The sequence below is a fragment of the Anomalospiza imberbis genome, chromosome 20 (genome assembly GCF_031753505.1).
Source record: "Anomalospiza imberbis isolate Cuckoo-Finch-1a 21T00152 chromosome 20, ASM3175350v1, whole genome shotgun sequence".
NCBI lineage: Eukaryota > Metazoa > Chordata > Aves > Passeriformes > Viduidae > Anomalospiza > Anomalospiza imberbis.
This window is the reverse complement of record NC_089700.1, coordinates 5,314,356-5,335,745: the sequence shown is the minus strand read 5'-3', so window position 1 is coordinate 5,335,745 and position 21,390 is coordinate 5,314,356. Positions and strand designations below refer to the sequence as shown.

Genomic DNA, 21,390 nt, shown 5'->3' with positions numbered 1-21,390 from the left:
AGAACATCTTCCCAGGCCTCTCTGAGCTAATTTAACTCTCACTGCACCAAAGGCAAGTAAAACAACCCATCAAGCCAGTACAGTTTCTCTCTGTCCTGCTGATTTTCTAAAAGATCAAGCAGCTGGTGAAGGTGTCTTAAAACCATGCAAGAACTCAGGTGGTTTTTCCCCAGAGCAGAACAGAACATAAACAAGAAGTGCTCAGCATAATTGCCAGGCTGGAAAAGCTGAGAAGGTGGTGACAGCTCCAGTTTTGTGGCTCACTTGAAGACTCATTTACTTGGTAATCCTGGGCAGAGGAAAGTGCTCTTAGCCTGGGGGAGAAAGCAGGGTTGGAAGCTGAGTTGGCATTAAAGGCAGCTACAACTGTTGCTCCCACCACTGGAAGCACCAGCTGTTTGAAGCACCAAGCCCTTCTCCAGGAGGGAAAAAGCCAGAGCCTCACCAGGGAACTGCAGGGAGCAGAGGGGCAATGCTGCACCAGCCCTGGGTTTTGCTCAGCTCAGCTCAGCCATGCCCAATGCTGTGCTCACCTCTGAGGGCTCCAGCTGCACCTTCAGGAGCTGTTTGTGTAGTGCAAGGTGTCAGCTCTGCTGGGGAACATACCTCAGCAGGGATACTGAGGCTGTTCTCAGTGGCTGATTCCTGCTTTCCTTCCATCCCATCCAGCTGGCACCATTCCTGCATCAGCCAGCACAGCAGTGGGCAAGAGCACCCTCTAGCCTCTTTCCTCCAACAGTAACTCCAGCTTCAAAACCATCAGCATCCAACTCTTCTAGGCCAGTAAAACAACAGATACTGAATTTATCAACTTTCTGAACCCTCACATGCCATACTTTGGATTTTATACTGTCACCAGTACATTTATACCTCAAATTCCACTGTTTAGAGGAACAAGCCGTCTATAAATTGTGACAAATGTCTTTTCTAACAGAGCAGATGCTTTCCAGGGGAAACCTGAAAAAGGCCCAGCGCTCACATTTACTACCCTGAGTGATGCTGGTTTGAACTTTGTTACCATGACCATCAATACACACCAAGCTGGGGAGGTGGCTCACAAACCTTAACAAAAGCCGTTTCTGTTCATTTCTCAGTGAGATATGGCCCAGCTCTATGCCCAGTTGCAACCACAGACCCCAAGACTTGTATTTATAGTGTTGCCCACTGGAATACTGGACAGTTCTCTCTCAAAGGCCTGGGATGCAGACGCAGCACTGCCATGACCTGACTGGGGCAGTGCCAGCTTCTCAGACTGCTCACCCCTGCAGTGAGCTATCAGGGCTGGAGGGATAAGTAACCTCCCTTCTTTCCTCTCCCTTGGCTGCAGAGCTGAATCCCAAAAGCTCACAATGCAGCAACTGGATTTTGAGCTGTTCTGCCCCCTGGCAGCAGCAGAACACACTGACACTGCTTCTGCCTGCTCCCCTCAGGGTGCAGAGCAACCAAAGCAGGTTTGCAGGCACCACAGGAGGGAAAAAGGAAAGGAGCAGGGGACAAGTCTGCAAAACCAGGATAGAGGATATGGACAGCAAGGAGGCTCATCACTGACCTGCCTGCAGATTCTGTGAACACACAGAGCTCGGGTCAGAGCTGCAGTGCCATTCCAAACAAGTGCTTATTTACTCCTTAAACCATACCACAGGAACACTGGGAATATTGTAAGGAAATGCATGCAACTCAAGTAATTGTGAAACAGTACGATTTCACAAATAAAACAATCAGCATTTATTGTTGTATTACAAAACACTTCATATTTTGGCAATATTTTACAGTTTATCCTTTTCCTTCTTAGGGCCTGTTGAAAAGGTATGGGGAGGGGGGAAGAAAAGAGGAGAATATGGAAATTAGGATTAAATTTCAATGTCTTGCTTAAAAAAAAATCCTCCAAAACCACCCCAGTCCCTCCCACCAAAATAAAAATCTAGTTTCACTCAATTCCACTATCGAAAGAGGCCATGGGTGAAGCTGCAGGCAATTTCACTATCAAATGCATCGAGAAGACAAACAAAACATTCACAGTGGTCTTCAGTATGGTCTGTTGCGTTGATCATTTCTGAAATCATTTCTGTAAGGGAGAGAAAAGGTTCTAAGCAAGTAATAAATGAAGGAAATAACAAACAGTCCCTTCAGTCAACCATTTCTACAGTGACGTCCATGTGCTGCTCTGTGTTTATAGAGAGCCTCATCCAGAATCATCCACAAAACTCAGACTGAGTGGTTCTCTCTGGATGCTCCCGTCTGTAGTTAATATTTTCATGGCAGCTGTACTTGCACACATAAACAACGCTTTTCCCACAGTCCCTATCAATCCCACAGCCAAGCAAGGACAAAGGCTCCTCTTACCTTCCTCCCATTTTGCCCCCATAGCCACCTCCCCGGTCCCCGCCTCGGCCGCCGCGCCCTCGATAGCCCCGCTCTCCTCCGTAGCCACCTCTACCACGGAAATCTGGGGAAAAACATGGAAATACATCAGCTGTTTCAGAAAGATGCAGATGATATGAACACTTGAAACATTTAAGAGGTGTAGCTGGTTTTGCACACCTCCTGATGGACGTGAATCTTCTGGTCTGGGCTCCCCACACTGGTTGCAGGAATTCCTGCGAGCAAAGTTCATGTTGCCACAGGACCTGGAACACACAAGGATTCCCCAGATTGAGCTGTGATGGTGAAGCACACATGAAACATCCCATCCCAATTAAAGTGACACTTACGGGTTAGGACAAACCCAATCACCGTTTTTGGGTTCCCCACTTCTACCCTGGAAGCCCCCACCTCTTCCATAGCCACCTCGTGAACCTGCAGACAAAATTATAATCAGAATAAAGTTCTATGAACTGCCCATGACAAACAGATATCAAAGACTGTCACTGCCTTCAGACCCCCAGTGACAGACAAACTTCTCAGATGGAAGAAGTATTTAATGCAAATATATTCCCACTATTTATTATAAATTCTTTTTCAGCAGTAAAGGGAAACCTGATCTGCTTGGGTAAATATAAACCCACTACATGCATTAATAAAATTTCAAAAAGATTTAACAAGGTATAAGATCAGTCACTTATGGCCAGACTTAGCCACAGAACAAAAATTTAACAATAAAAGAAGCCTGGATTAATCCCAGGATGCCTCTGACACAGGCAGAGGGACAACATTCTTGCTTTCTGCATCACAAAATTAAGAACTTTTATGCCAAATGAAGTTGTTGAAGAATCCTTTTCCATCAGCCTACAGAACTGCCTGATTTCAGAACCAGAATTTGTTGACAGTCACTGCCCAAAGCATGATTCCTTGAAAATGGTAATGAATACCCAGTGGATTAGTGACAGAACTATATATGCAGAGAAGAGGGAGATTGATACAGCCTTGATTAAAGGAATCAGAAATCTAACTGCTGCTCCAAATCAGCAGCAGCTGAATTATGTACCCTGCTTAATCCCAGCTGGAAACAGAGTATCTCAAGGCTTTGCTGCAACAAGCAAATACTCACTGGGAATTCCCCCCTATATATGTGGGGCTGGTGCAGCTCAACATCCCTGTTACACTTTCTCTTTAAAAGCAACGCTGAGACAAGATCTGGAGACTTTCCAGCTCCAAAGGAAAGCATAAATTCTGTGTTGTGCAGATTACAGATTTCAATTTACTTAACTGGGTTCAATCCTTATTACTCCCTTTCCTGGCAGAATCCCAAATGCTCATAATATTTGATGGATCACTGCTTTAAAGTCAACTTCTCTTTAATAAATCAATCATAGTGAAAAAGTATTTAATTGTGCAAAAACAAGGACTCTACAGACTTTAATCCCACCTCGACGCCCGCCACCTCCACCTCCTCTCATGAATTCAGGTCTTCTGGTTGCAAAAGAAACTTTGATAACATTGCCATTGAATTCTTTTCCTGTGGGAGGAGAGAAAGGATCAATAGAGCTTCCAACAACACAGCAGCAAACCCAGCAGAGCAGAAGTGATTTGCAAACCTGGTCTGAACACAATACTCTTGAGACACAGGGAAGCTGCAGTGAATCTCTTGGTTTTGAAAGCATTGGTCCAAAGGTGAGATGGAAACCCTGATCTACTTGCTAAACTCTCCACAAACCCACAGATATTTTAGTTTAAATGAGATCTGTAAGTTGCAACTTAAAGAATGTCTAGAAGATTTTTAGCCATGCTCATGAGGAAGTAGTCTGGATGTTTGAACTGTCTGTAATTCCACCAAGGCAACAAGGCTTTTGTACCACTCAATAGCCAGCCCAAAACCTAACTCCCAAGTGTATTTAAATAAAGTTCATGGTTTTCAGTGACTGGATTCTTCATAGATCCAATGTTTATCACAGACAAACAGTACTGCACATGTGCCTAATATAGTCATATTTACCTTACCCTCTTAAACAAAAGTCAATTTGCATTTTATCAGCAAATACAAACACCAGACAAGCACACCATGCCAATTTTTAAAGCAGTATCATTTCCCAGAAGATGCAGAGTATGACCTTTTGTTTCTACCCAGCATCACTAAAATTCTGTGAACACACAAGGTGACAGGAGAAGGTACTTTTACCTCACCCCCTTGAGTTTATTACTGCAAGAGTGTCACTGTATTTTCTGCAGTCTGAGGAGTTTTACATCAATATATTTTTGGGATAAATCCGTAAGTTTAAAACCTTGTTTTTCACTGTGTACATACAGAGCACTCAGGACAAGATTGCCAGAACCATTCCCAGACTCTAAGAATGCTCCCACAACACTAAAAATATCAATGCAAGACTGTAGGGAATCCCTCCAGCTGCTAACACAGATTACAGCTCTCTTGGTCTAAACAAGAAGTGACACAAACACCACCTCTCACACCTTGTGCATGGGTGACTCAGGTACAGCCGCAAACCCTCAGTTTCACTGCACATTTTTGGTCTAAATCACTATCTGCTGTTTAATGAAATGAGAGAAATCCAATACACGCAAGAAACCATGAAACAGAGGTCTTTGTTTAAGGAAAAAAAATACAACAAACAAACCAACTATAACCCTAACCAAAAACAAAACTAAAAAACCCAAGCCAAAAGCTACATAAATAGCAGCACTGGCCCTCCAAAAAGGTAATTGATGTGCTTCTTCCACTGCCTGTTAGATTCAAGAATGGCCAAAGGAACAGGTAACTCTCACCCACCATCAAACCAGTCGATTGCTGCTTTAGCAGAAGGAGGGTCATCAAAAGATACTGTGGCTTCTCCCTTTGGCTTGCCAGTATCCTTGTCTGTGTACAGATTTATCATGGGTTTCCCAGTCTTTTTGTTGGTCTGAAAAAAAAAGGTTGTACACTTGGCATAGCAGAAACAGTGGTGAAATTAGTTCAGAGCATAAACTGTAACACTAAGTATCTTTAGTGAGAATATTCTCCTGGAGCTGACTTGTAGAAACAGAGGGATTTGACTGAAGGATACTGACTGGCCATTCTCTATGAAGTAATGATGGGCCCAGTTTTAACCAAAAAAATGAGGTCAAGTGCACAAAATCCTAATTTTGAATTGCAGAACCAGAAGCAGCAGCCACAGAAGAGAGGCACACGTGCTGCAGTACAAGGGTGGCACAATGGATAGAGTGTCAGGGCTATAAAGACTAAAGAAGAGACACAAAGCAATCTAAATGTCACTAGGAGAAAGGTGCTAGTGCTGCCAGCTTACAAATGAGCTGTCAGCTGGGAATTCAGATAAAATATTATCTACAACTGCTGGGGAGTCAGAGAGAGCTCTGCCTTGAATGATACCAGTACATTTCCAGTACACCAGCTCCACCAGTTCCGCTCTTTCTGACCCATGATTTCTCATTTCACGTACCTTTATGATACCAATCTGTTTGAAATAGTCTGCCACTTGATCTGTTGAAACATCCTCTCCGAGTCCTTGCACAAAGATGGTGTTGTTATCAGAGTTGTCAGACTCTGAATCTGTGGAAAATTAAGCTACATTTACCAAGTGTTTTTGTGGGAGCAACTGCAGCAATATTTTGAGCTCAGCTCTGTGCTGCCCCAGTAGCAGACCCTTAAATCCCAGAGACATTTTGTGTGAAATAAAAGAGGAGCAGGGAGTTTAATTTTGAGGTTAACTCCATCAACTGAGTACACTGGACAGCTGACCAGCCTTACACCCAACATTCATGCAGCTGGGCATCCCAACCCACCAGAGCAGTGTGTGTTTCAAATAACACAAGCTTAGCAGAAGTGTGATGGCAGTGAAAGCAGCTGCTTGGCTCAAGCACTTTCAGAATTCAAAAGGAAATTCTTACTTGCTGCATTAACATGCAAAAATTCACATGCACTTTAATTAAGTATATTTCTTTCAAGGAAGGCATGCTTTAGCTAGGCTTCTTTTGAGCCATGGGAATTGCAGCCACATCCATATTTCTAGACAAATATTTTAAAAGCAGTGACCTAAGAGCTACAATCCACTCCCACTCACTACTTGTTTCCTTACCAGCATCTGATCTCGGTCCATAATCCCTTTGACCTATGATATGGGTTTCACCAAAAAAAAAAAAAAAAAGAAAGAAAACAGACTATTTTTAGCATAACACATTCAAGTGACTTTTTTAGCAACAAGAAAATATACAAAGAATGTATGCAATGCATCTAAGATCTAAGACATTCACCAGAGATTTAGAGAATATTTAGATTTAAACGTTCAACAGAAGGTGTCTGTAGGACGTTAATGTGTTCTTTAACTTGCAGCATGTGGCAGTTGCCACACTGATGCTGTGCTGGTGTTTGCTTGCAAATGCTGGTTGTCACATCACCAAGCAGTTTCCCACTTTTTTTCTACCTCTAGTACCTTTCTAAGAAGCATTTGTAACAAAAATTTAAAAAAGAAAAGAAAAAAAAATAATCCGGTGAACGTCACTGTTTCCACAAATTCTCTCATGCAATTTGACAAAGTAGAAATCCAGTTTATTGCTACAAGTTTGGCTATTAAAACTCGTGAACACACCAGCCTCACCAAAACTCTATAATGCTTCTACAAGATAGTAACAAGATATTGGTGGCTTTTAGATTTATAAAGAATTTCCACTGAAACATTTTTGGATACTCGGCACTTACCACCGTAATTTTTGAAGCCACCACGGTCACCACCACTGCAGAGGAAAAATTGAAGAAATGATTTCTTCCTTAAGTCTCTACGTGCTGAGCCCAAGGCTCAATCTACAGTTAACTGATGACAAGTTGAGAATTACTGTCTGGCAGCTAAAGCACCATGTCTACGTTCTCCTCACTACCCATTCATGTTCAAAGATTAAATTACAAAAAAAAAAAATCTCTCAGGGTGCTGCACTGGAGAAGACAAGCCCTAAGGAGTGTTTTAAACTAACCCATACACATGTGGTTGGTTCAATACTTTCTCCCATCCCATCAGCCAAAATAACAGCTATTCAAAACTGGGGTTTAAAACAAAAATGGTATTTTCATGAAGATTAATGTGGGCTTTAATTGTAGATGTAATTGCTACTTTGGAATAATTAGTACTTTAGTACTTTCCTAGAAGTCAAAAGAGCTAAAATTAATCTCTATTGTTATGCATTCATAATAGAGGGGATAAATTAGCAGAATGAGCCATTCTCTGAGCAAGGGTCTGTGGGGACCTACTGTACTACAGCACTTGGCATTACAGAGAAGGTGTGTGTGTATGTGAGCTTCAAAAGCAGAGGCCGTGAAGTTTTATTTCATTCATTCTGAAACCTGTGGCACAAAATGTAGACCAAGTTAAGAGAATACACACATCAATTTTCAAAGGTTAGAAGGGGATTTAATACAGGTTGTTATGCCTCTAATTATGTGCATGAAAATAAACCCTCACTCTTTTTTTACTGGAAAGGTTTGTACTGGAAGGATTTTTCACAACAGCATTTTTAATTGCATCCATGGTATGAACACAAGATAATCAATACTCAGAGCCATCAGAAAAAAACCACTGGGTTTTTTAGAAAGTCAATAACCAAATGTCAGAAGGACTCTCTCGTACTTCCATGTACAACTGTCTGCTTGTCCTCCTCGTCCTGAGGGACACAGCTGCCACCTCAAAATCAGGCAAGATCTATTCCCAAGAGCTTTCTCACCATGATAAAGGCAGTGTGAGCTCAAACCCTGCTGCAGAGAAATATCTCCAGCCTCTGGAGCTATTGTGCCTCTTCACCAAAGCACTTTGTGACTAGAAATCACTGCAGGTGTTAATTCCATCTGTCTGCTCACACATCAGTCCAAACAGGGCACACAAGCACCCATCAAAAGGCAATGAGGTAAAATTGGGGAGTCATTTCTTTGGCACTCTGTCCATCTGTTACAGCAGATGGAAAGTCATAAATGGAAGCTGCTGACTCTTAACATTTATGAGAGAAAATCTGCCCAAAGTGAGGACCAAATAAAGTTTCAACAGGTTATTATAAAACTTGGATTAAGAGATAGTCTTTGGAGGGTGACTGACATTCTGGGACAGTTTGGCACAAAAGACAGTATCACTTTTACTGGGACTTTTCTTAAAATAATTTTTTGCTGCAGATTTTATTGCTGTTGCAGAGAAGAAATCTGAATGCTAAATTGCAGTGTCATTTATTCATCAATTCACTTTGCTCATCAAAGATTTTGCATGCAGCATCAGGGCTGGTCTTTACTCAAGGCTGTCTGTTTTCAAGGACTGATGATTAAAAACACAATGGTGATGATAAAATTTACTGTAAATACCTTTCTGCCACCTCCAATTCACTCCAGCTTAAAAAAGAAACTTCATTATGACACAACAATTTTTAGTAGGGTGCCTGTTTTTCTGTGATTTTAACTCCAAAACAACAACAGTAAATAATATCAACCATCTAAATGTTAGGAAAATTTTCTAACCCCAGATTATGGTCCCAGCTCATCAGGACAGCAATATCCAGAACAAATATATTTTCTGATGTGGAAGTGTATGGCAGTTAGAAAACCCCAACAATTAGAAAATTTAAACAAAGTAAGTTTGTGTCAACACATCCAGGATTTTGCTGGAAGTGAGAGTTTTGTAGGATGCTGGGGTGAAAACGTGTGCACCATAGTCCTGAAAAGTAGGAGTTGAATATACAAAATGTAAAGAAAGTCATAGTCCAATGCCTTAATTCTGTGATACAGCAGTTCTGCACTCTGCACTAAGGAGTGCAATCAATAATTTTAATTAGTTTTTTAATTAATGTCTACAGAAATATATTTTTGCACAAGTATACCTCAGCATGTTGTCTTCTGCTTAGTCACACATGACCAACCCAACAAAAATCTGGAACAATCTACTGATAGACACCTTTGACAATGGATTAATGCTTTCCTACATTTTTATGTGGCATTTGATATGTGATATATGAAGCTGCATACCTTCCTGCAATTGCTGGACAAAACTAGCCAAGATTCCCTGGATCAGGCAGATATCCTGCAGCAAGTCAAACAAAAATTGCAAGCAGCTGATGCTACAGTCTCAGATTTGCCTCTCATTGAGACCCAAAATTCAGCCTCAGCAACTGGATTAGTTCCCACATTATTGGCAGAAAACATGTGGAAAATACAACTGCAGCATTTCACAGGCCACTGCTTTACCAGGCCTGCACACAGACCTCAGAGATGGGTGACCAGATGGATTTTGGAGTCTTAATAGCCTGTGTTAGAAACATGAACAGGCAATTAAAATTCAGTAGTGCCACCAACTAAGATAATAAATAAGAGGCTGAACTGCAGGCAGCCAGAACATGACAAGGCACCACTCGGTGTGTGAACTTGCTGCTATGAAAGAGAAGTCCTCAGCTGTTCTTTTCTCCCATATTTAATCACAGATTTATCATCCCCTACTAGACTGTAACTGGACTTCATCTGGATATTGCTTAATCCAGCTGGGAACATCTCTTTAAATTAAAGTACAGGTAAAATGGGGAGCTCAACATACAAGAAATGCAGTTTTATAAATATCAGATACTGGCAGAAGCAGCACTAAGAATTCAGGGACCAAATTTCAGCTTGCAACGTGTATCTGTCTCACCAAGTGTGTCCCAACACCTAAAACTGTATTTTACAAACAAGAAAGGAATATTTAGTGCACCAACAGTCACTGACAGATGGGTTTTTTTTTCCCTTGCTTTATATTTATTGCCTCTGTTCACATTTTTCCAAAATTTCCATAAGGCTAAACTCAAGCATATCTGTTACAAGTCAAAATATTAATGCTGAACACAAACCACACTTGTAAAACACATCTGCACTATGCTGCAGTTTCTTTATATCACACTAATTCCCACTCCTAACAGCTGATAAATTAAGCTGCATATTGTGTTTATAGTAGATCACCATAAATCTGCACAAAAGAGAAAAAGTAACCTATGCTGAGCAAAATCAGGATTTCTAAGACAAATCCTAACACAATGGCAAATCCTTTCTGAAGTGCATCTCTGTGGTTCCCCCAGCCCAGTCTGTGCGAGCAGAGCCAAAAGCAAAGCTCCTCTCACCTGCTTTGTTTGCTCCTGTGTTTCCCACTTACAGCCTTAACCAAAACAATTCAGTCCCCCAGCCACAGTAACCATTCATTCCTTGGTTTTCAGATGAGGACTCTAAAAAGCTTGGGTGAGTATCCTGAAGTAAAACTCTGCAAAGGACCCTTAAACCCCACATTTTCACAGGACTAAACATGATTTCTTACCTTATTACAAGTTATTTTCCCCTTCATTATATAGTCTGTTATTTAATTTAAGCTTTTAGACTTCTCTAATAAGCATGTCTGGTAAAATACATATGTCAGAAGGAGAATCCTCTGTCACAATTATGCAAAAAGACTGAATAAAGATATATGACATTGTAAATCCAGAAAATTTCCACAAAAAATACCATTAAAGCCAACATCACTTAACAGAAGCAGGCAGAATTCCTAATAAATGCCCTCCCACTTCCCTGAATTTTCCTCCACTTCTTCATTCACTTTCCCTTCTTTTGGCTTCCCAGTTCAATGAAGTTCCATGATCTACATGGATGTGTGAGTAAAAGTTTCCTTACATTTTGGAAAAATATGGCAAGAGGCTTTATTTTCACAGACATTAATACATTTGACTTCATCTTGCAAAGACCCAAGTTTGTTTCAAAGTGACAAACTCCTATCAGCAGTGTGTTTTTTGAAGCTCACATTCATTGCTATTATTGGAAAGGGCTAAGCTATGGAATTTTTTAAATAAAACAGTTTGTATCACAGGAATATGGAAAGCCCTCATCTACAAAGAAAATCTAATTTTAAAAAAAGTTCAGTTTTAACTGAAAATTAAAATTAACTTAGAAATTATTTTGCTTGTTATTTTCATTTTATGTGAGGTACTATATATTACAAAATTCTTTTTTCTATATTTATGCTTATTTATAGTATATAAATTTGTACTTATTATAAAAAATACCACAGAAAAATATGCATTCAGTTTATATTATATAAAACCCCAGCAAACACAAAATAATACTAATATGATTTTCTAATTGTGCTACCACACCTAATTAGAAGAGGTAAGATCCTCCTACATCATTACAAACAAGTGATTAAGTACAATTTAGGAGCATCTCAGAAGCAGACAGATTTTAAAAATGATTTAAAAATAAATACCTTTAAAAGTAACCAAGTAGTGGATTATTTTATTTAAATCAGATCAGTTCCTACCGAAAACACTGTATAATTATAGAGTATTTCATCTGGAGTTTAGGAATAACCCAGAGCTGTGCAGCCTTTTGTAGGGTAAGTGGTGCTGACAAGCAACACCTCAAAGCACTCTGGAAGCTTCAACGTTCTTGCCCTGCATCAGTGAGCCCTCTGCACCTCCAACCACTCAGAGGGACACAAAGGGGAGCCAGTTGTGTGAGCTATTAATAAATAATATGTCATATGTTTAATTCAGTAGGCTTTAAAGCCAAGGTCCCAATTGCAGACCTCGGCATGAGATCATCTGCAAGCACAGAATTAAATAGGTGCATAAATTTTCTTGACAGTACAGGGCCTAAGGCAATAGGGAAAGGGGTGATAGCATTATTAGTATTTCAGATTACCCAAAATAAACGTGTTCAGACTGACAAATAATAATAAAAGATGTGTATTTTAATAAAGTTTAAAACTGAAAAAAATAAACAACAAAGAACAAGTAATGTTACTATTAAATTATTCAAGGCCAAAATACTTCCCTGGTAAAATGTGAGCTACTCTAGGTATGAATTTCATAAATTTTTCTCAATCACTGGCTGTTGGTCTTCTCATCACTGAAAACAAGTGATGGGCTGGGGCAGTTTTTGTATTGCAACTCATGCAAATAAAATGCAGCTGTGTGTCAAAACAATCAAATGCCTGGTCTCAATCTATTATTTAAAAGCTGATCCCCTAGGCAAAATCCATTTCTGTGCAGTGCAGAAAGGTTTAATTTTAGAAACCTTCCAGTTTTGGAAATCTAAACCTGAACCACCTCAGGAACAGACATATAATAACCAAAAATGAAAACCAGCTAAATAATAGGAAACAAGGGTAAGGAGCTGCAGGCACTGGAATGAGATCACTTACCTATATCCAGACATATGACCTCTTCCATCCATGTCATATCCCCCTCTACCTCCTCCCTGTGACCCGCCATATCCTCTATTATCTTCTCCATACCTGCTCTTTTCACGGCGATCATCTGGGAGAATGAGTCAAACCAAACAGAGTCAATTGTAGTGCAAACTGCAGCACAGTGAAAATTCACACCCTGGAATTCCCACCTCCTCTTCATTAACTCTGCCGTTTACATCTGAGATGTACCAACTCCTAAATCTCACTCCAATCTCCTAAATTTGACATTCTCCGTGCCAAAAAGGAAAAAAAAAATAAACCAAACCAAACTTTGCTCCATCATCTCCCTTGGCTTCCAGGGTCACTGAGTATATCAAAATGTAAAAACTACTCTGTAATTACACTCCACTTTCCAAACACTGAACACACATTGTCTAAAATATACTTTCCATTTGACTTCCATACAGTCCTCCCAGTTTGCAAAAGACATCACTGAAGACAGGACAAGGATAAATAGAGTGGGTTGTGCTGATGGTGTGAAGTTAATGCAAAAAAAGGCTTAATCTTAAACTTCTCCTTCTATCTCACAATTCACCTACACAGCATAAAGCTGGAATGTGAAGTGCAGAAGCTCTTCATGACTGATCAAGACATGTCACCCTCGTGCAGGAAGAGGGTTCAAAATAGCTAGGGGAAAAAAAATCCATCTAGAATTTGCAAAACTCAGGGACAGAGACTCTGCAAGGCTGTTCTAACATACCTAAATGCAACCTCAAGAGATTTTAATCTCCCTATAATATTTTCAAAGTCTTAACAAATAAAACATCCCCCAAGAACATCAGCATGGAAAAGAATTTAACTAATCATCAAATCAACTGCTTGCAGAAGGAAATCCAACCATTCCACAGAGCTTCTGCTCAATTTTACCTTGGCTGTTGTGGCTATAGCTTCCCTTCTGAGACTGGTAGGATTGCTGGGAGTGGCCATATGAGCTTTGGTGCTGGTTATAGCCTGACTTTTGGTCATAAGAGCTCTGGTGGCCATAGCCCGACTGCTGGTCATACGAGCCCTGGTGGCCATAGCCCGACTGCTGGTCATAGGAGCTTGACTGCTGGTCATAAGAGTCTTGGTTTTGTCCATAGCTTGACTGCTGGTCATAAGAACTTTGGTGCTGACCATAGTTTGACTTTTGTTCATAAGAGCCTCTTCCACTTAAAACAAACAGAATTTGAATTAATAGCTAAATGTTCACAGAATAGAGAGCAAAATAACGGCTGAAAATTCATGACATTGTTAAAACTTCCTAATTGAAGTTACCTCATTACATAACTTAGGAGCATCACTCCTCTCACATGTCCCAGTCTTTCCCCGCTCTCCCCAGTACCATCAGTGGTTGATGGAGAGCCTGTGACCTGCTCAACCCAAATCCTTCCCCCTGGACCTGCAGGGCAGAGCCTCAGTGCTCATGCTGTATAGTGCAGCTGAGACTTGCTGCCTAGAAGACCCCAAAATTTTCCTTTCACCGAACTGCAACCTCTCTTCTTCTGGGCATTCTACAATTTACCAAGAATTTTTCAAACTGTTCTGGTGGCCTGTAACATACCTGTGGTTCTTCTCACTTCAGTGCCATCTACACTATCCCAGCAGCCCTCATCAGAAATACTGGCCAATATCACATCCAGGACACTCCAACACAATGCAGCTCTACATTCCAAGAGGGAGTCATAAATCTTCTCTAAGATTAAGATTAATAACTTTGGAGCAACCACAGGGGAATCTCACCTACACCGCACTTGTCTAAGCTACTTCAGCATCTGAAGTAGAAACTAAAGTATTTTGAAAATCTAGATATATGAGATAATAGTTCTCTTAGTCTTTTATGGCAAGGCATAGTATAGATTTATGAGAAATAAATTGCATCCAGGGAACACTGGCTGTTACTCATTCCTATGCTTCCTCCCAGGTAGTTAGTTGTGCCTTAGCTATCTTATTTTTTTCAGTAACTGAAAAGAATCTCTGACCTCTGCCACTCTTTCTTCCCCCTCCCTGCTTCTACCCTTTTTTGAAGGATGAGGCACTAGATCTGCCATTCTGCAGCCTTTGGCAATCTTACTTGCTAGTGAAAGTATCTCAGAAAAAGGAATAAAAAAATTCAAAAATTCAAGAGCCTCCAGGAAGTTTCCACCAGCTTTTCAAAGCACTTTCAGAAGTAGTGTGTTGGGTCTAACCAATCCCAAAATATCCCATCTGTGTAAATACCATTTAATCTGCTCTCTCCGACTTCTAGCCTAGATCTCAGCTTTAACCTTGCTAATCCCAGCGGCAAACAGCTTGTGAAGATTTTTGTTATTATCTTCACTTCAAAAAAATCAGCTCTGTTTTAGCCTTTGCACTTTTACCAACAAAGGAAGCATTGTTGAAAGCATCCACTGTTTGCTGTCTTCCCTTCCCTCCCCTAGGATGTGACAGCTACAGTTTTGTGGCCACCCTCTTCAAAGCTGCTACCATTTAATGTCTCAGTTTCTCCATATTTGTTACAACCCTACATTGAGAAGCTTCCCTTCAAAGTCTTTCCTTAATTTTCTACACCACAAACAACTTCTTGGAGAACCTATGTGCTGTGTTTTTATTGTACTGGACATCTACAGAGTTAAAAACTACATTATTACTTCTGTACAGCTCTAATACTCAGATAAATAAATACTCAGAAAACAAAGCAAAACAAAACTTAACTGTGTACCTGCCTTTGTTATGGAAGCAAAAATGACATCTGAGTGAAAGCACCTACTGCTGGCAGATAAAGCATTTTTTTTTTAGTATTAAAATGTTTTACAATAAGAACTACAAAACCAGAAACCAAGTAGAGGTTTGCTCAAGTCCAGATTGTTTTATCACCTTGCAAAAAATACAGAATCATTTGGACCTTGGACACAAGAATGAGGTTTAGTACTCAGCAGAGTATTTCAAAGAGGTCACATGATCCTCAGTAAAGCTCTATCACAAGCAGTGACCTCGGGTGGAGGCACAAACCCTGTAAAGCACAGTGGAGGTATTCTAGCATCAAGTGGCCTTTTAAGTCATTCTGGGAAGTTAGGCTGTATTTTCCAACATACTTTCAAAGCTGTATCATTAATCCTCCTGAAATTGAATCCAATACAACATCACAAGTAAAATACATTTGCAGTAGCACAGAGTGTAGCATGCATGTGCACATTTAATTTCCTGATGAGGATATAAACCCACCATGTTCTGAGAACTCAGTTGGAAAACCAAAATATATTTCTTACATGACATTTCTGAATCCTTTCTCTTTCAAGAAAAGGCATTCTGAGCCAGATAAGCAGTCTGCAATCTGAGAGCAGCTAAGAGTTCCCGTGCTAAGAGCTTATTTGAAGCTAATAAAAGAGCACTGTAAGTTTGTACAAAAGAATGTGACTGGAGAGGGATTTGATAGGTCTTTCTCCTAATCAAAACACTCTGCCAAGTCCATTCTTCATTGTAGCCACAATCCAAAGGCTTTCTAAAGTGTTATGTCCCATACAGCTTGACTTCAAACCAACTACACCCATCCTTCTCACATGAAGAAATATTCTCCCTGTACCTCCTTTCAGACATTAAACATGTTTCAAGGACGTGGATCTTCAAATATTTGTCTTTTTCTCAGCAATGTTAGCAAGAAATATGTTATAGCTCTAGTTAAGAATGTACAACTACTAGACAATACTTCAAATAGATACTGGTAAACTCTGCTTCCTTACCCTCTGGATGACCCTTTCTGTTGCCCCTGGCTGCCATAGGACTGCTGGTTGTAGGAGCTCTGATTCTGATTTTCATAATTAGATTCATCATCGTATCCCTGGGAATCTTGTCCATAACCTGGAAATCGAGGAAGAAAATTTTTAGTCAATATTCACCTTTTAAATCCTGCCAATGAATGTAACAAGCTAGCCAAACCTGATTGATTTTGTCCATAGTTCCCATGATAGCTTCCATAGTTCTGTCCATAGGAGGAATTGTCTCCACTCTGCCCATAACCAGAATATCCCTGTAATTTCAAGAATGTACTCAAATAAGTGCAACTTCCACAGGAGTAAATTACAGTTTTCCTCGGCTAGACACAACTGCAAACATCAAGCACAGCTGAGAGTGGAATTCTTCCTGGCCCAGAAACAATTATTTTCACTCAAGGAACATCTGCTTTGAAAGCCACAATGTTTTTTTCAACATACCTGTCCTTGTCCATAATTCTGACTGCTCTGATTGCCGTAGGATGAGTAGCTGGAAGAGAAAAATGCATTTAGGAAATGCTTAGAGTGCCCTCCACACAGGCTGGAAAGTAAAGGTATTTCTGGTGTCTCTGAGTTTCTCTTCATTCCAAAATAGGTGTTTAATCCAAGCACTGCAGTTCCAGGCATATTAATACTGCATCAATGAATTAACGGTTGACTGCCAGAAGCCAGAAGAGCTTATTTTAATTTCTGCTGTGTTTCAAATATAAATTTTAAGTACACAAAAGCTGGGTTTGCTGTAATTTTATATTATACTTACTCATTATTCTGCCACTTCAAGCCTTCATGAACTGAAGCATGTGCTGAAACTCATCATACTGAGATACAAACCCACACTCAGGCAGTGCTACAAGCACAAAACCTCATGATCTTCATTAGCACAGGCAGCATTAGCCACAAATTTTTTACTTCCATAAAAACACTTGTCTCACTGATTAAAACATGCCCTGCAGCCTTGGGCCATATAACAAATATCATAACCTTTGGCTTTCTTACTGAACAGCTTAAGGCAATCACATGGAAAATATTTCTCTATATTAATGTAGTTTCTAAAGTTCTTACTATTACAAGATATCATTCCAATTTACATCCATTTACATTACACGACTATTGTCTTCTTTTCAGGAATACAGACTGATTTCTCTTTGTTTTACAAGACATCTTGAGAAAGGCCCAGGTGCAAGCTTTCTGCATCCTTAATTCTAAAAACCTATCAATACTCTATCCTGAACAATCAGCCATCATGCTGGAAATCCTAAATGGTCTTTTCGTTTGCAGATGTAATTGCTAACAGCAAAACAAAAATCCTCACATACCTCTGCTGGCCCCCAGACTGACTGTAACTTCCAGAATCTAGAAAAAGAAATAAGTCATATTGAAAATTTCCAATGAACATTTTAGTCTCTACTTCCTAAAGGAGAAAATCTGGGGAGAGGAAGAAAGGTTCAGGTACACTGGATTTTACAACTACTATCCCTGCAGAATGAAGCTTACTCTTCATTAACAAAAGTGAAAATATGAAGACTGGAATGACAGCAGCACAGGGTGTGGGGACACAACACACTTTTGAAGGATCTGAATTCTGTTTTCAAGGAGTCTTTTCAAATACCCAGAACTGTACAACCCCTCTAATGGCTATAGAGTACAGTGCCATCATCAATGAGCAGAATGCAGCAGCTTAATTAATCAAAGCTAAGTAGGTCAGTGCAGCTGAACCCCTTTTTGGGGTGCTCAAGAAAGCTCTGCTGAAGTGCACAAACGGAGGCAGAATGGGAGATGAAAAATCAGCAATGGAGGAGCCAGGACACTTCCCTTTGCTCATACTGCAAGAGGAAAAACCCAGCTGAGAGCTCAGCAGCACGTGACAGATGCAGCACAGAGAACACACACACACGGCTCCATCAGCCCCACATCCATCCCAACCCCAGCTCTGCAGAGGTTCCTCACATCCCACTCTGCTCTGTGCCCCTCCAGCCTCTGCATTGCTCAGGCTCCATCCATCTCGCCTCCTAGGCAGGAGTGAAATCTGCTTGAAATTCCCACCTTCTTGTCAAAACCCAAACATTCTGGATAAGCCCTGCAATTTTTCTCTTCCAATCATTTCAAGAATTCATATAAATATGCATGTGCCATGGTCTAATAAAATCTATCAGGAACATCTCATCCCCAATTTCACCCTTCCCCCCACATTCTCTCTCCAGCCTCTATCCCCAGAAGCGCCTAAAACGCTGACACTGAGAATTAATTACAAGGCAGGGTAAATGTCATAAATGACTGCAACCATTTTCCAATCAAAACACTCATCAGATTGCTGAATCTGCTCATTATACCTCCCTCAGCAGGTTATAAATCCAACCCTGCCAGTGGTTACACAGCCACTTAACCAGAGCTTTGATGAGGGCAACACCTGAGGTGATGGATGTGAGGTGAGGGGGTATCACCCGAGATACTCAGACACCAAGCAGCATTAATGGTAAGGTATCTCCTCACAGCAACACAAAGTATCAAATTTCACATTCTGTAACAGAAATGTTTACCAAATGCTAACACAAGATGAAAGGAGGTCAAGTTTCACACATCCTATAAAGCATTTTCACTTAGATGTGAATTTCTCCTCCTTTTGCACAGCTACACAAATATTTCATTGGTTTTTCATATTGAAAAACAATTAAAAACCCAACGTAGAGGTGAAATTCAAGGGTTTTTTAAAGGGGTAAAGTAAAATTTTTACAGTTTCCATTTAAATGATCACAAAGATTACTCTTCATATTGTGAAACATCGTTGTGGTTTAATTCTAGCATTTATATGCCATTAATGCTGCTAATTAAAGAATATTAATGGTTGTATCAGAAAATTCTTGAGTAAGGATGTAACTAGCTATAAATTTAAGAAGTGCATTTAATCTCCTTAGCTTTTCCTTAAAAAACTTCCACCAAACCACAACATTTTGGAAAAAAAACCTGAAAGTAACCAGATAAGGAGGCTGTAAAATATGAGAACATGCAATCATAGGAATTTTCTTTATTTATATATTTTTCTACATCCTCTGCTGGACCTCTTACAGACTTCTGATCAATTTATTTTCGTGGGCTCAATGGGGATAAGAATGTGTAAGGATTTTTGGAAATAACAGTTTATTCTGGAAATTCCTACACTGACTTTTTTTTTTTTGAATGTGAAAAAAGTTCATGGAAAGACTTCCTGTTAATGAAGTGGGACACAGCAGCCTAATCACCTTGCACTGCTCAGGGGGTTTATTCCTCTCAAGATAGAACAATCTGCTGTGTATATTTGAAAGCTGAGATTTTCTTATTAAGTAATCCATATAAAGAAGCAGCAGTGCCTCTCAGTATCCTCCAAAGAAAAAGAACTTCATGTTTGAACATCACTAAAAAACAGAGGAGACACACAGGTGCTTGACTGGTCAGCAGCTGGCAGAGTAAAAGTGGATGTAATTTACTGCCATGCTTTACTCATTTAGTAGAAAAATTCCTCACTTGGACACATTTGCTTTTCCAGGTTCATAACTGCTCCTTGAATGAAAGGATTCCTGTACCACCCCTTGCTTTGTTTGTATTGTCTATCACTCACAGGCAGCACGAGACAACGCCAAAATGGCTCGACCACAACAAAACATGGCTCGCTCCACAAAGCACGGCCAGCCTTGGAATTCCTCCTCCCACTTTGGGATCCACCGGTATCCACACCTAGCCAAGGCTTCACTGCCGGGGGAGCAGCCATCCACACCTCAAAGGGGATGAAGAAACAGCACATTGTGCTCGGAGAGGCCCCAGGAGAAGCTGGGCTGTGTCAGGTCACCCGGGAGAGCAGATCTTGCTTCCCTGCTCAACCAAAGCCCCGCTGGAAAACAATCCCAGCCAAGGCGGGTCTAAGCCCACAGCAGGGGGTGTGAGCCCCCCACTTCAGGCTGTGTGAAGAGCGCACAGAGTGCAGAGCAGAGGCAGCACATACCGGCACACAAAGGGGTGGGGAGGGCATTTCCCATGCTAAAGAGGGGCAGGACCCAAGGGAGGGGGTGCCTGTATTCCATGGGGGGGTGCTGATCCAAAGGGGGAGTACACGAAGCATGTTAGAGAGGAGCACGACCCAAAGGTGGTCCCCATCTCACACCAGGATGGGGGTGGGGGAGAACCACAAGCCAAAGTCGGGGTCCACAGAGGGGAAGGGCTGTGACCCAGAAGGGGGGAGCTTCCATCTCACACCGGGGGGAAAGGTACACAACCCAAAAGTGGGGGAGCCAACAGTGAGGGACGTGAACCAAAATGGGGCCCACATCCCATACGGGGGGAGGGAGGGGGGCGGGGTACACGACCCAAGGCGGGAAGGCCTATACTGGGAAGTATGAACCAAAATGGGGTCCGCACTCACTCTGGGGGCCGGTGGCACGGCCTAAAGGGGAGGCTCACACGTGCGGTGGGGGGCCTAGACCCCAAAAGGAGGGTGCAGGCCATGCATCATCCGAGCACAAGACCCCAGAGGGACCCTGCCCCCACGGCCCCCCCATTGCGACACGGGGGGTGGGGGGCGCGCCCGCCAGGCCACGCCCCCGAGCCTAAAGGGGCGTGACCCGAGCGGCTCGCGCAGCGGGGCTCCCCCGGGAGGGGGCGTGGCCTCGGCCGAGGGGGGCGTGCCCACGGGGGCCACCGGCGGGGGCGTGGCTCCCCTCCCCCTCACCGAGCGCAATGGTGGGGGGGGGGGGAGGGCGTGAGGGAAAAAGCGGGCGCGTCCCCCGCAACATGGCCGCGGCCTTTCCCACATGCGCCACATGGCGCTCGCTCCGCCCGCCCTCCCGCGCCCCACCGCGCCCGCGCTCGGTGGCGGGAAGCGGAGCCGCCGCTGCCCGCTGAGCCCGGCGGGGCTGGCGGCACCTACCCGAAGCCATGGCGGCGGCGCTGAGGGAGCGGAAGGAGCGCAGGGAGCGACCCGCCCGCCGCGCCGGCCGCGCGCACACTGAGGCACCCGCAGCTCGCGCGGACTGCGGGGCCGGGCGGCCAATCAGAGCTCGCGGCGCCTACCACTCGCGGGGGAA

The 21,390-nt window shown here is 42.0% G+C and overlaps 1 protein-coding gene across 1 annotated transcript; it reads right to left on the bottom strand.

Annotated features, from left to right (window-relative positions):
- Positions 1 to 1,701: 1,701 nt before the first annotated feature.
- On the bottom strand, positions 1,702 to 21,337 carry TAF15 (TATA-box binding protein associated factor 15). The gene is made up of 16 exons (XM_068210318.1): positions 21,234 to 21,337; positions 17,656 to 17,692; positions 16,781 to 16,829; positions 16,506 to 16,596; positions 16,310 to 16,427; positions 13,479 to 13,762; positions 12,564 to 12,678; positions 7,085 to 7,119; positions 6,465 to 6,497; positions 5,829 to 5,938; positions 5,162 to 5,291; positions 3,806 to 3,895; positions 2,712 to 2,796; positions 2,542 to 2,627; positions 2,344 to 2,446; positions 1,702 to 2,065 (listed from the first exon to the last, which is right to left on the bottom strand). The coding sequence occupies exons 1-16, from the start codon at positions 21,241 to 21,243 to the stop codon at positions 2,026 to 2,028; spliced, it is 1,416 nt and encodes a 471-aa protein (XP_068066419.1). The 5' UTR covers positions 21,244 to 21,337; the 3' UTR covers positions 1,702 to 2,025.
- Between the last annotated feature and the right edge of the window lie 53 nt (positions 21,338 to 21,390).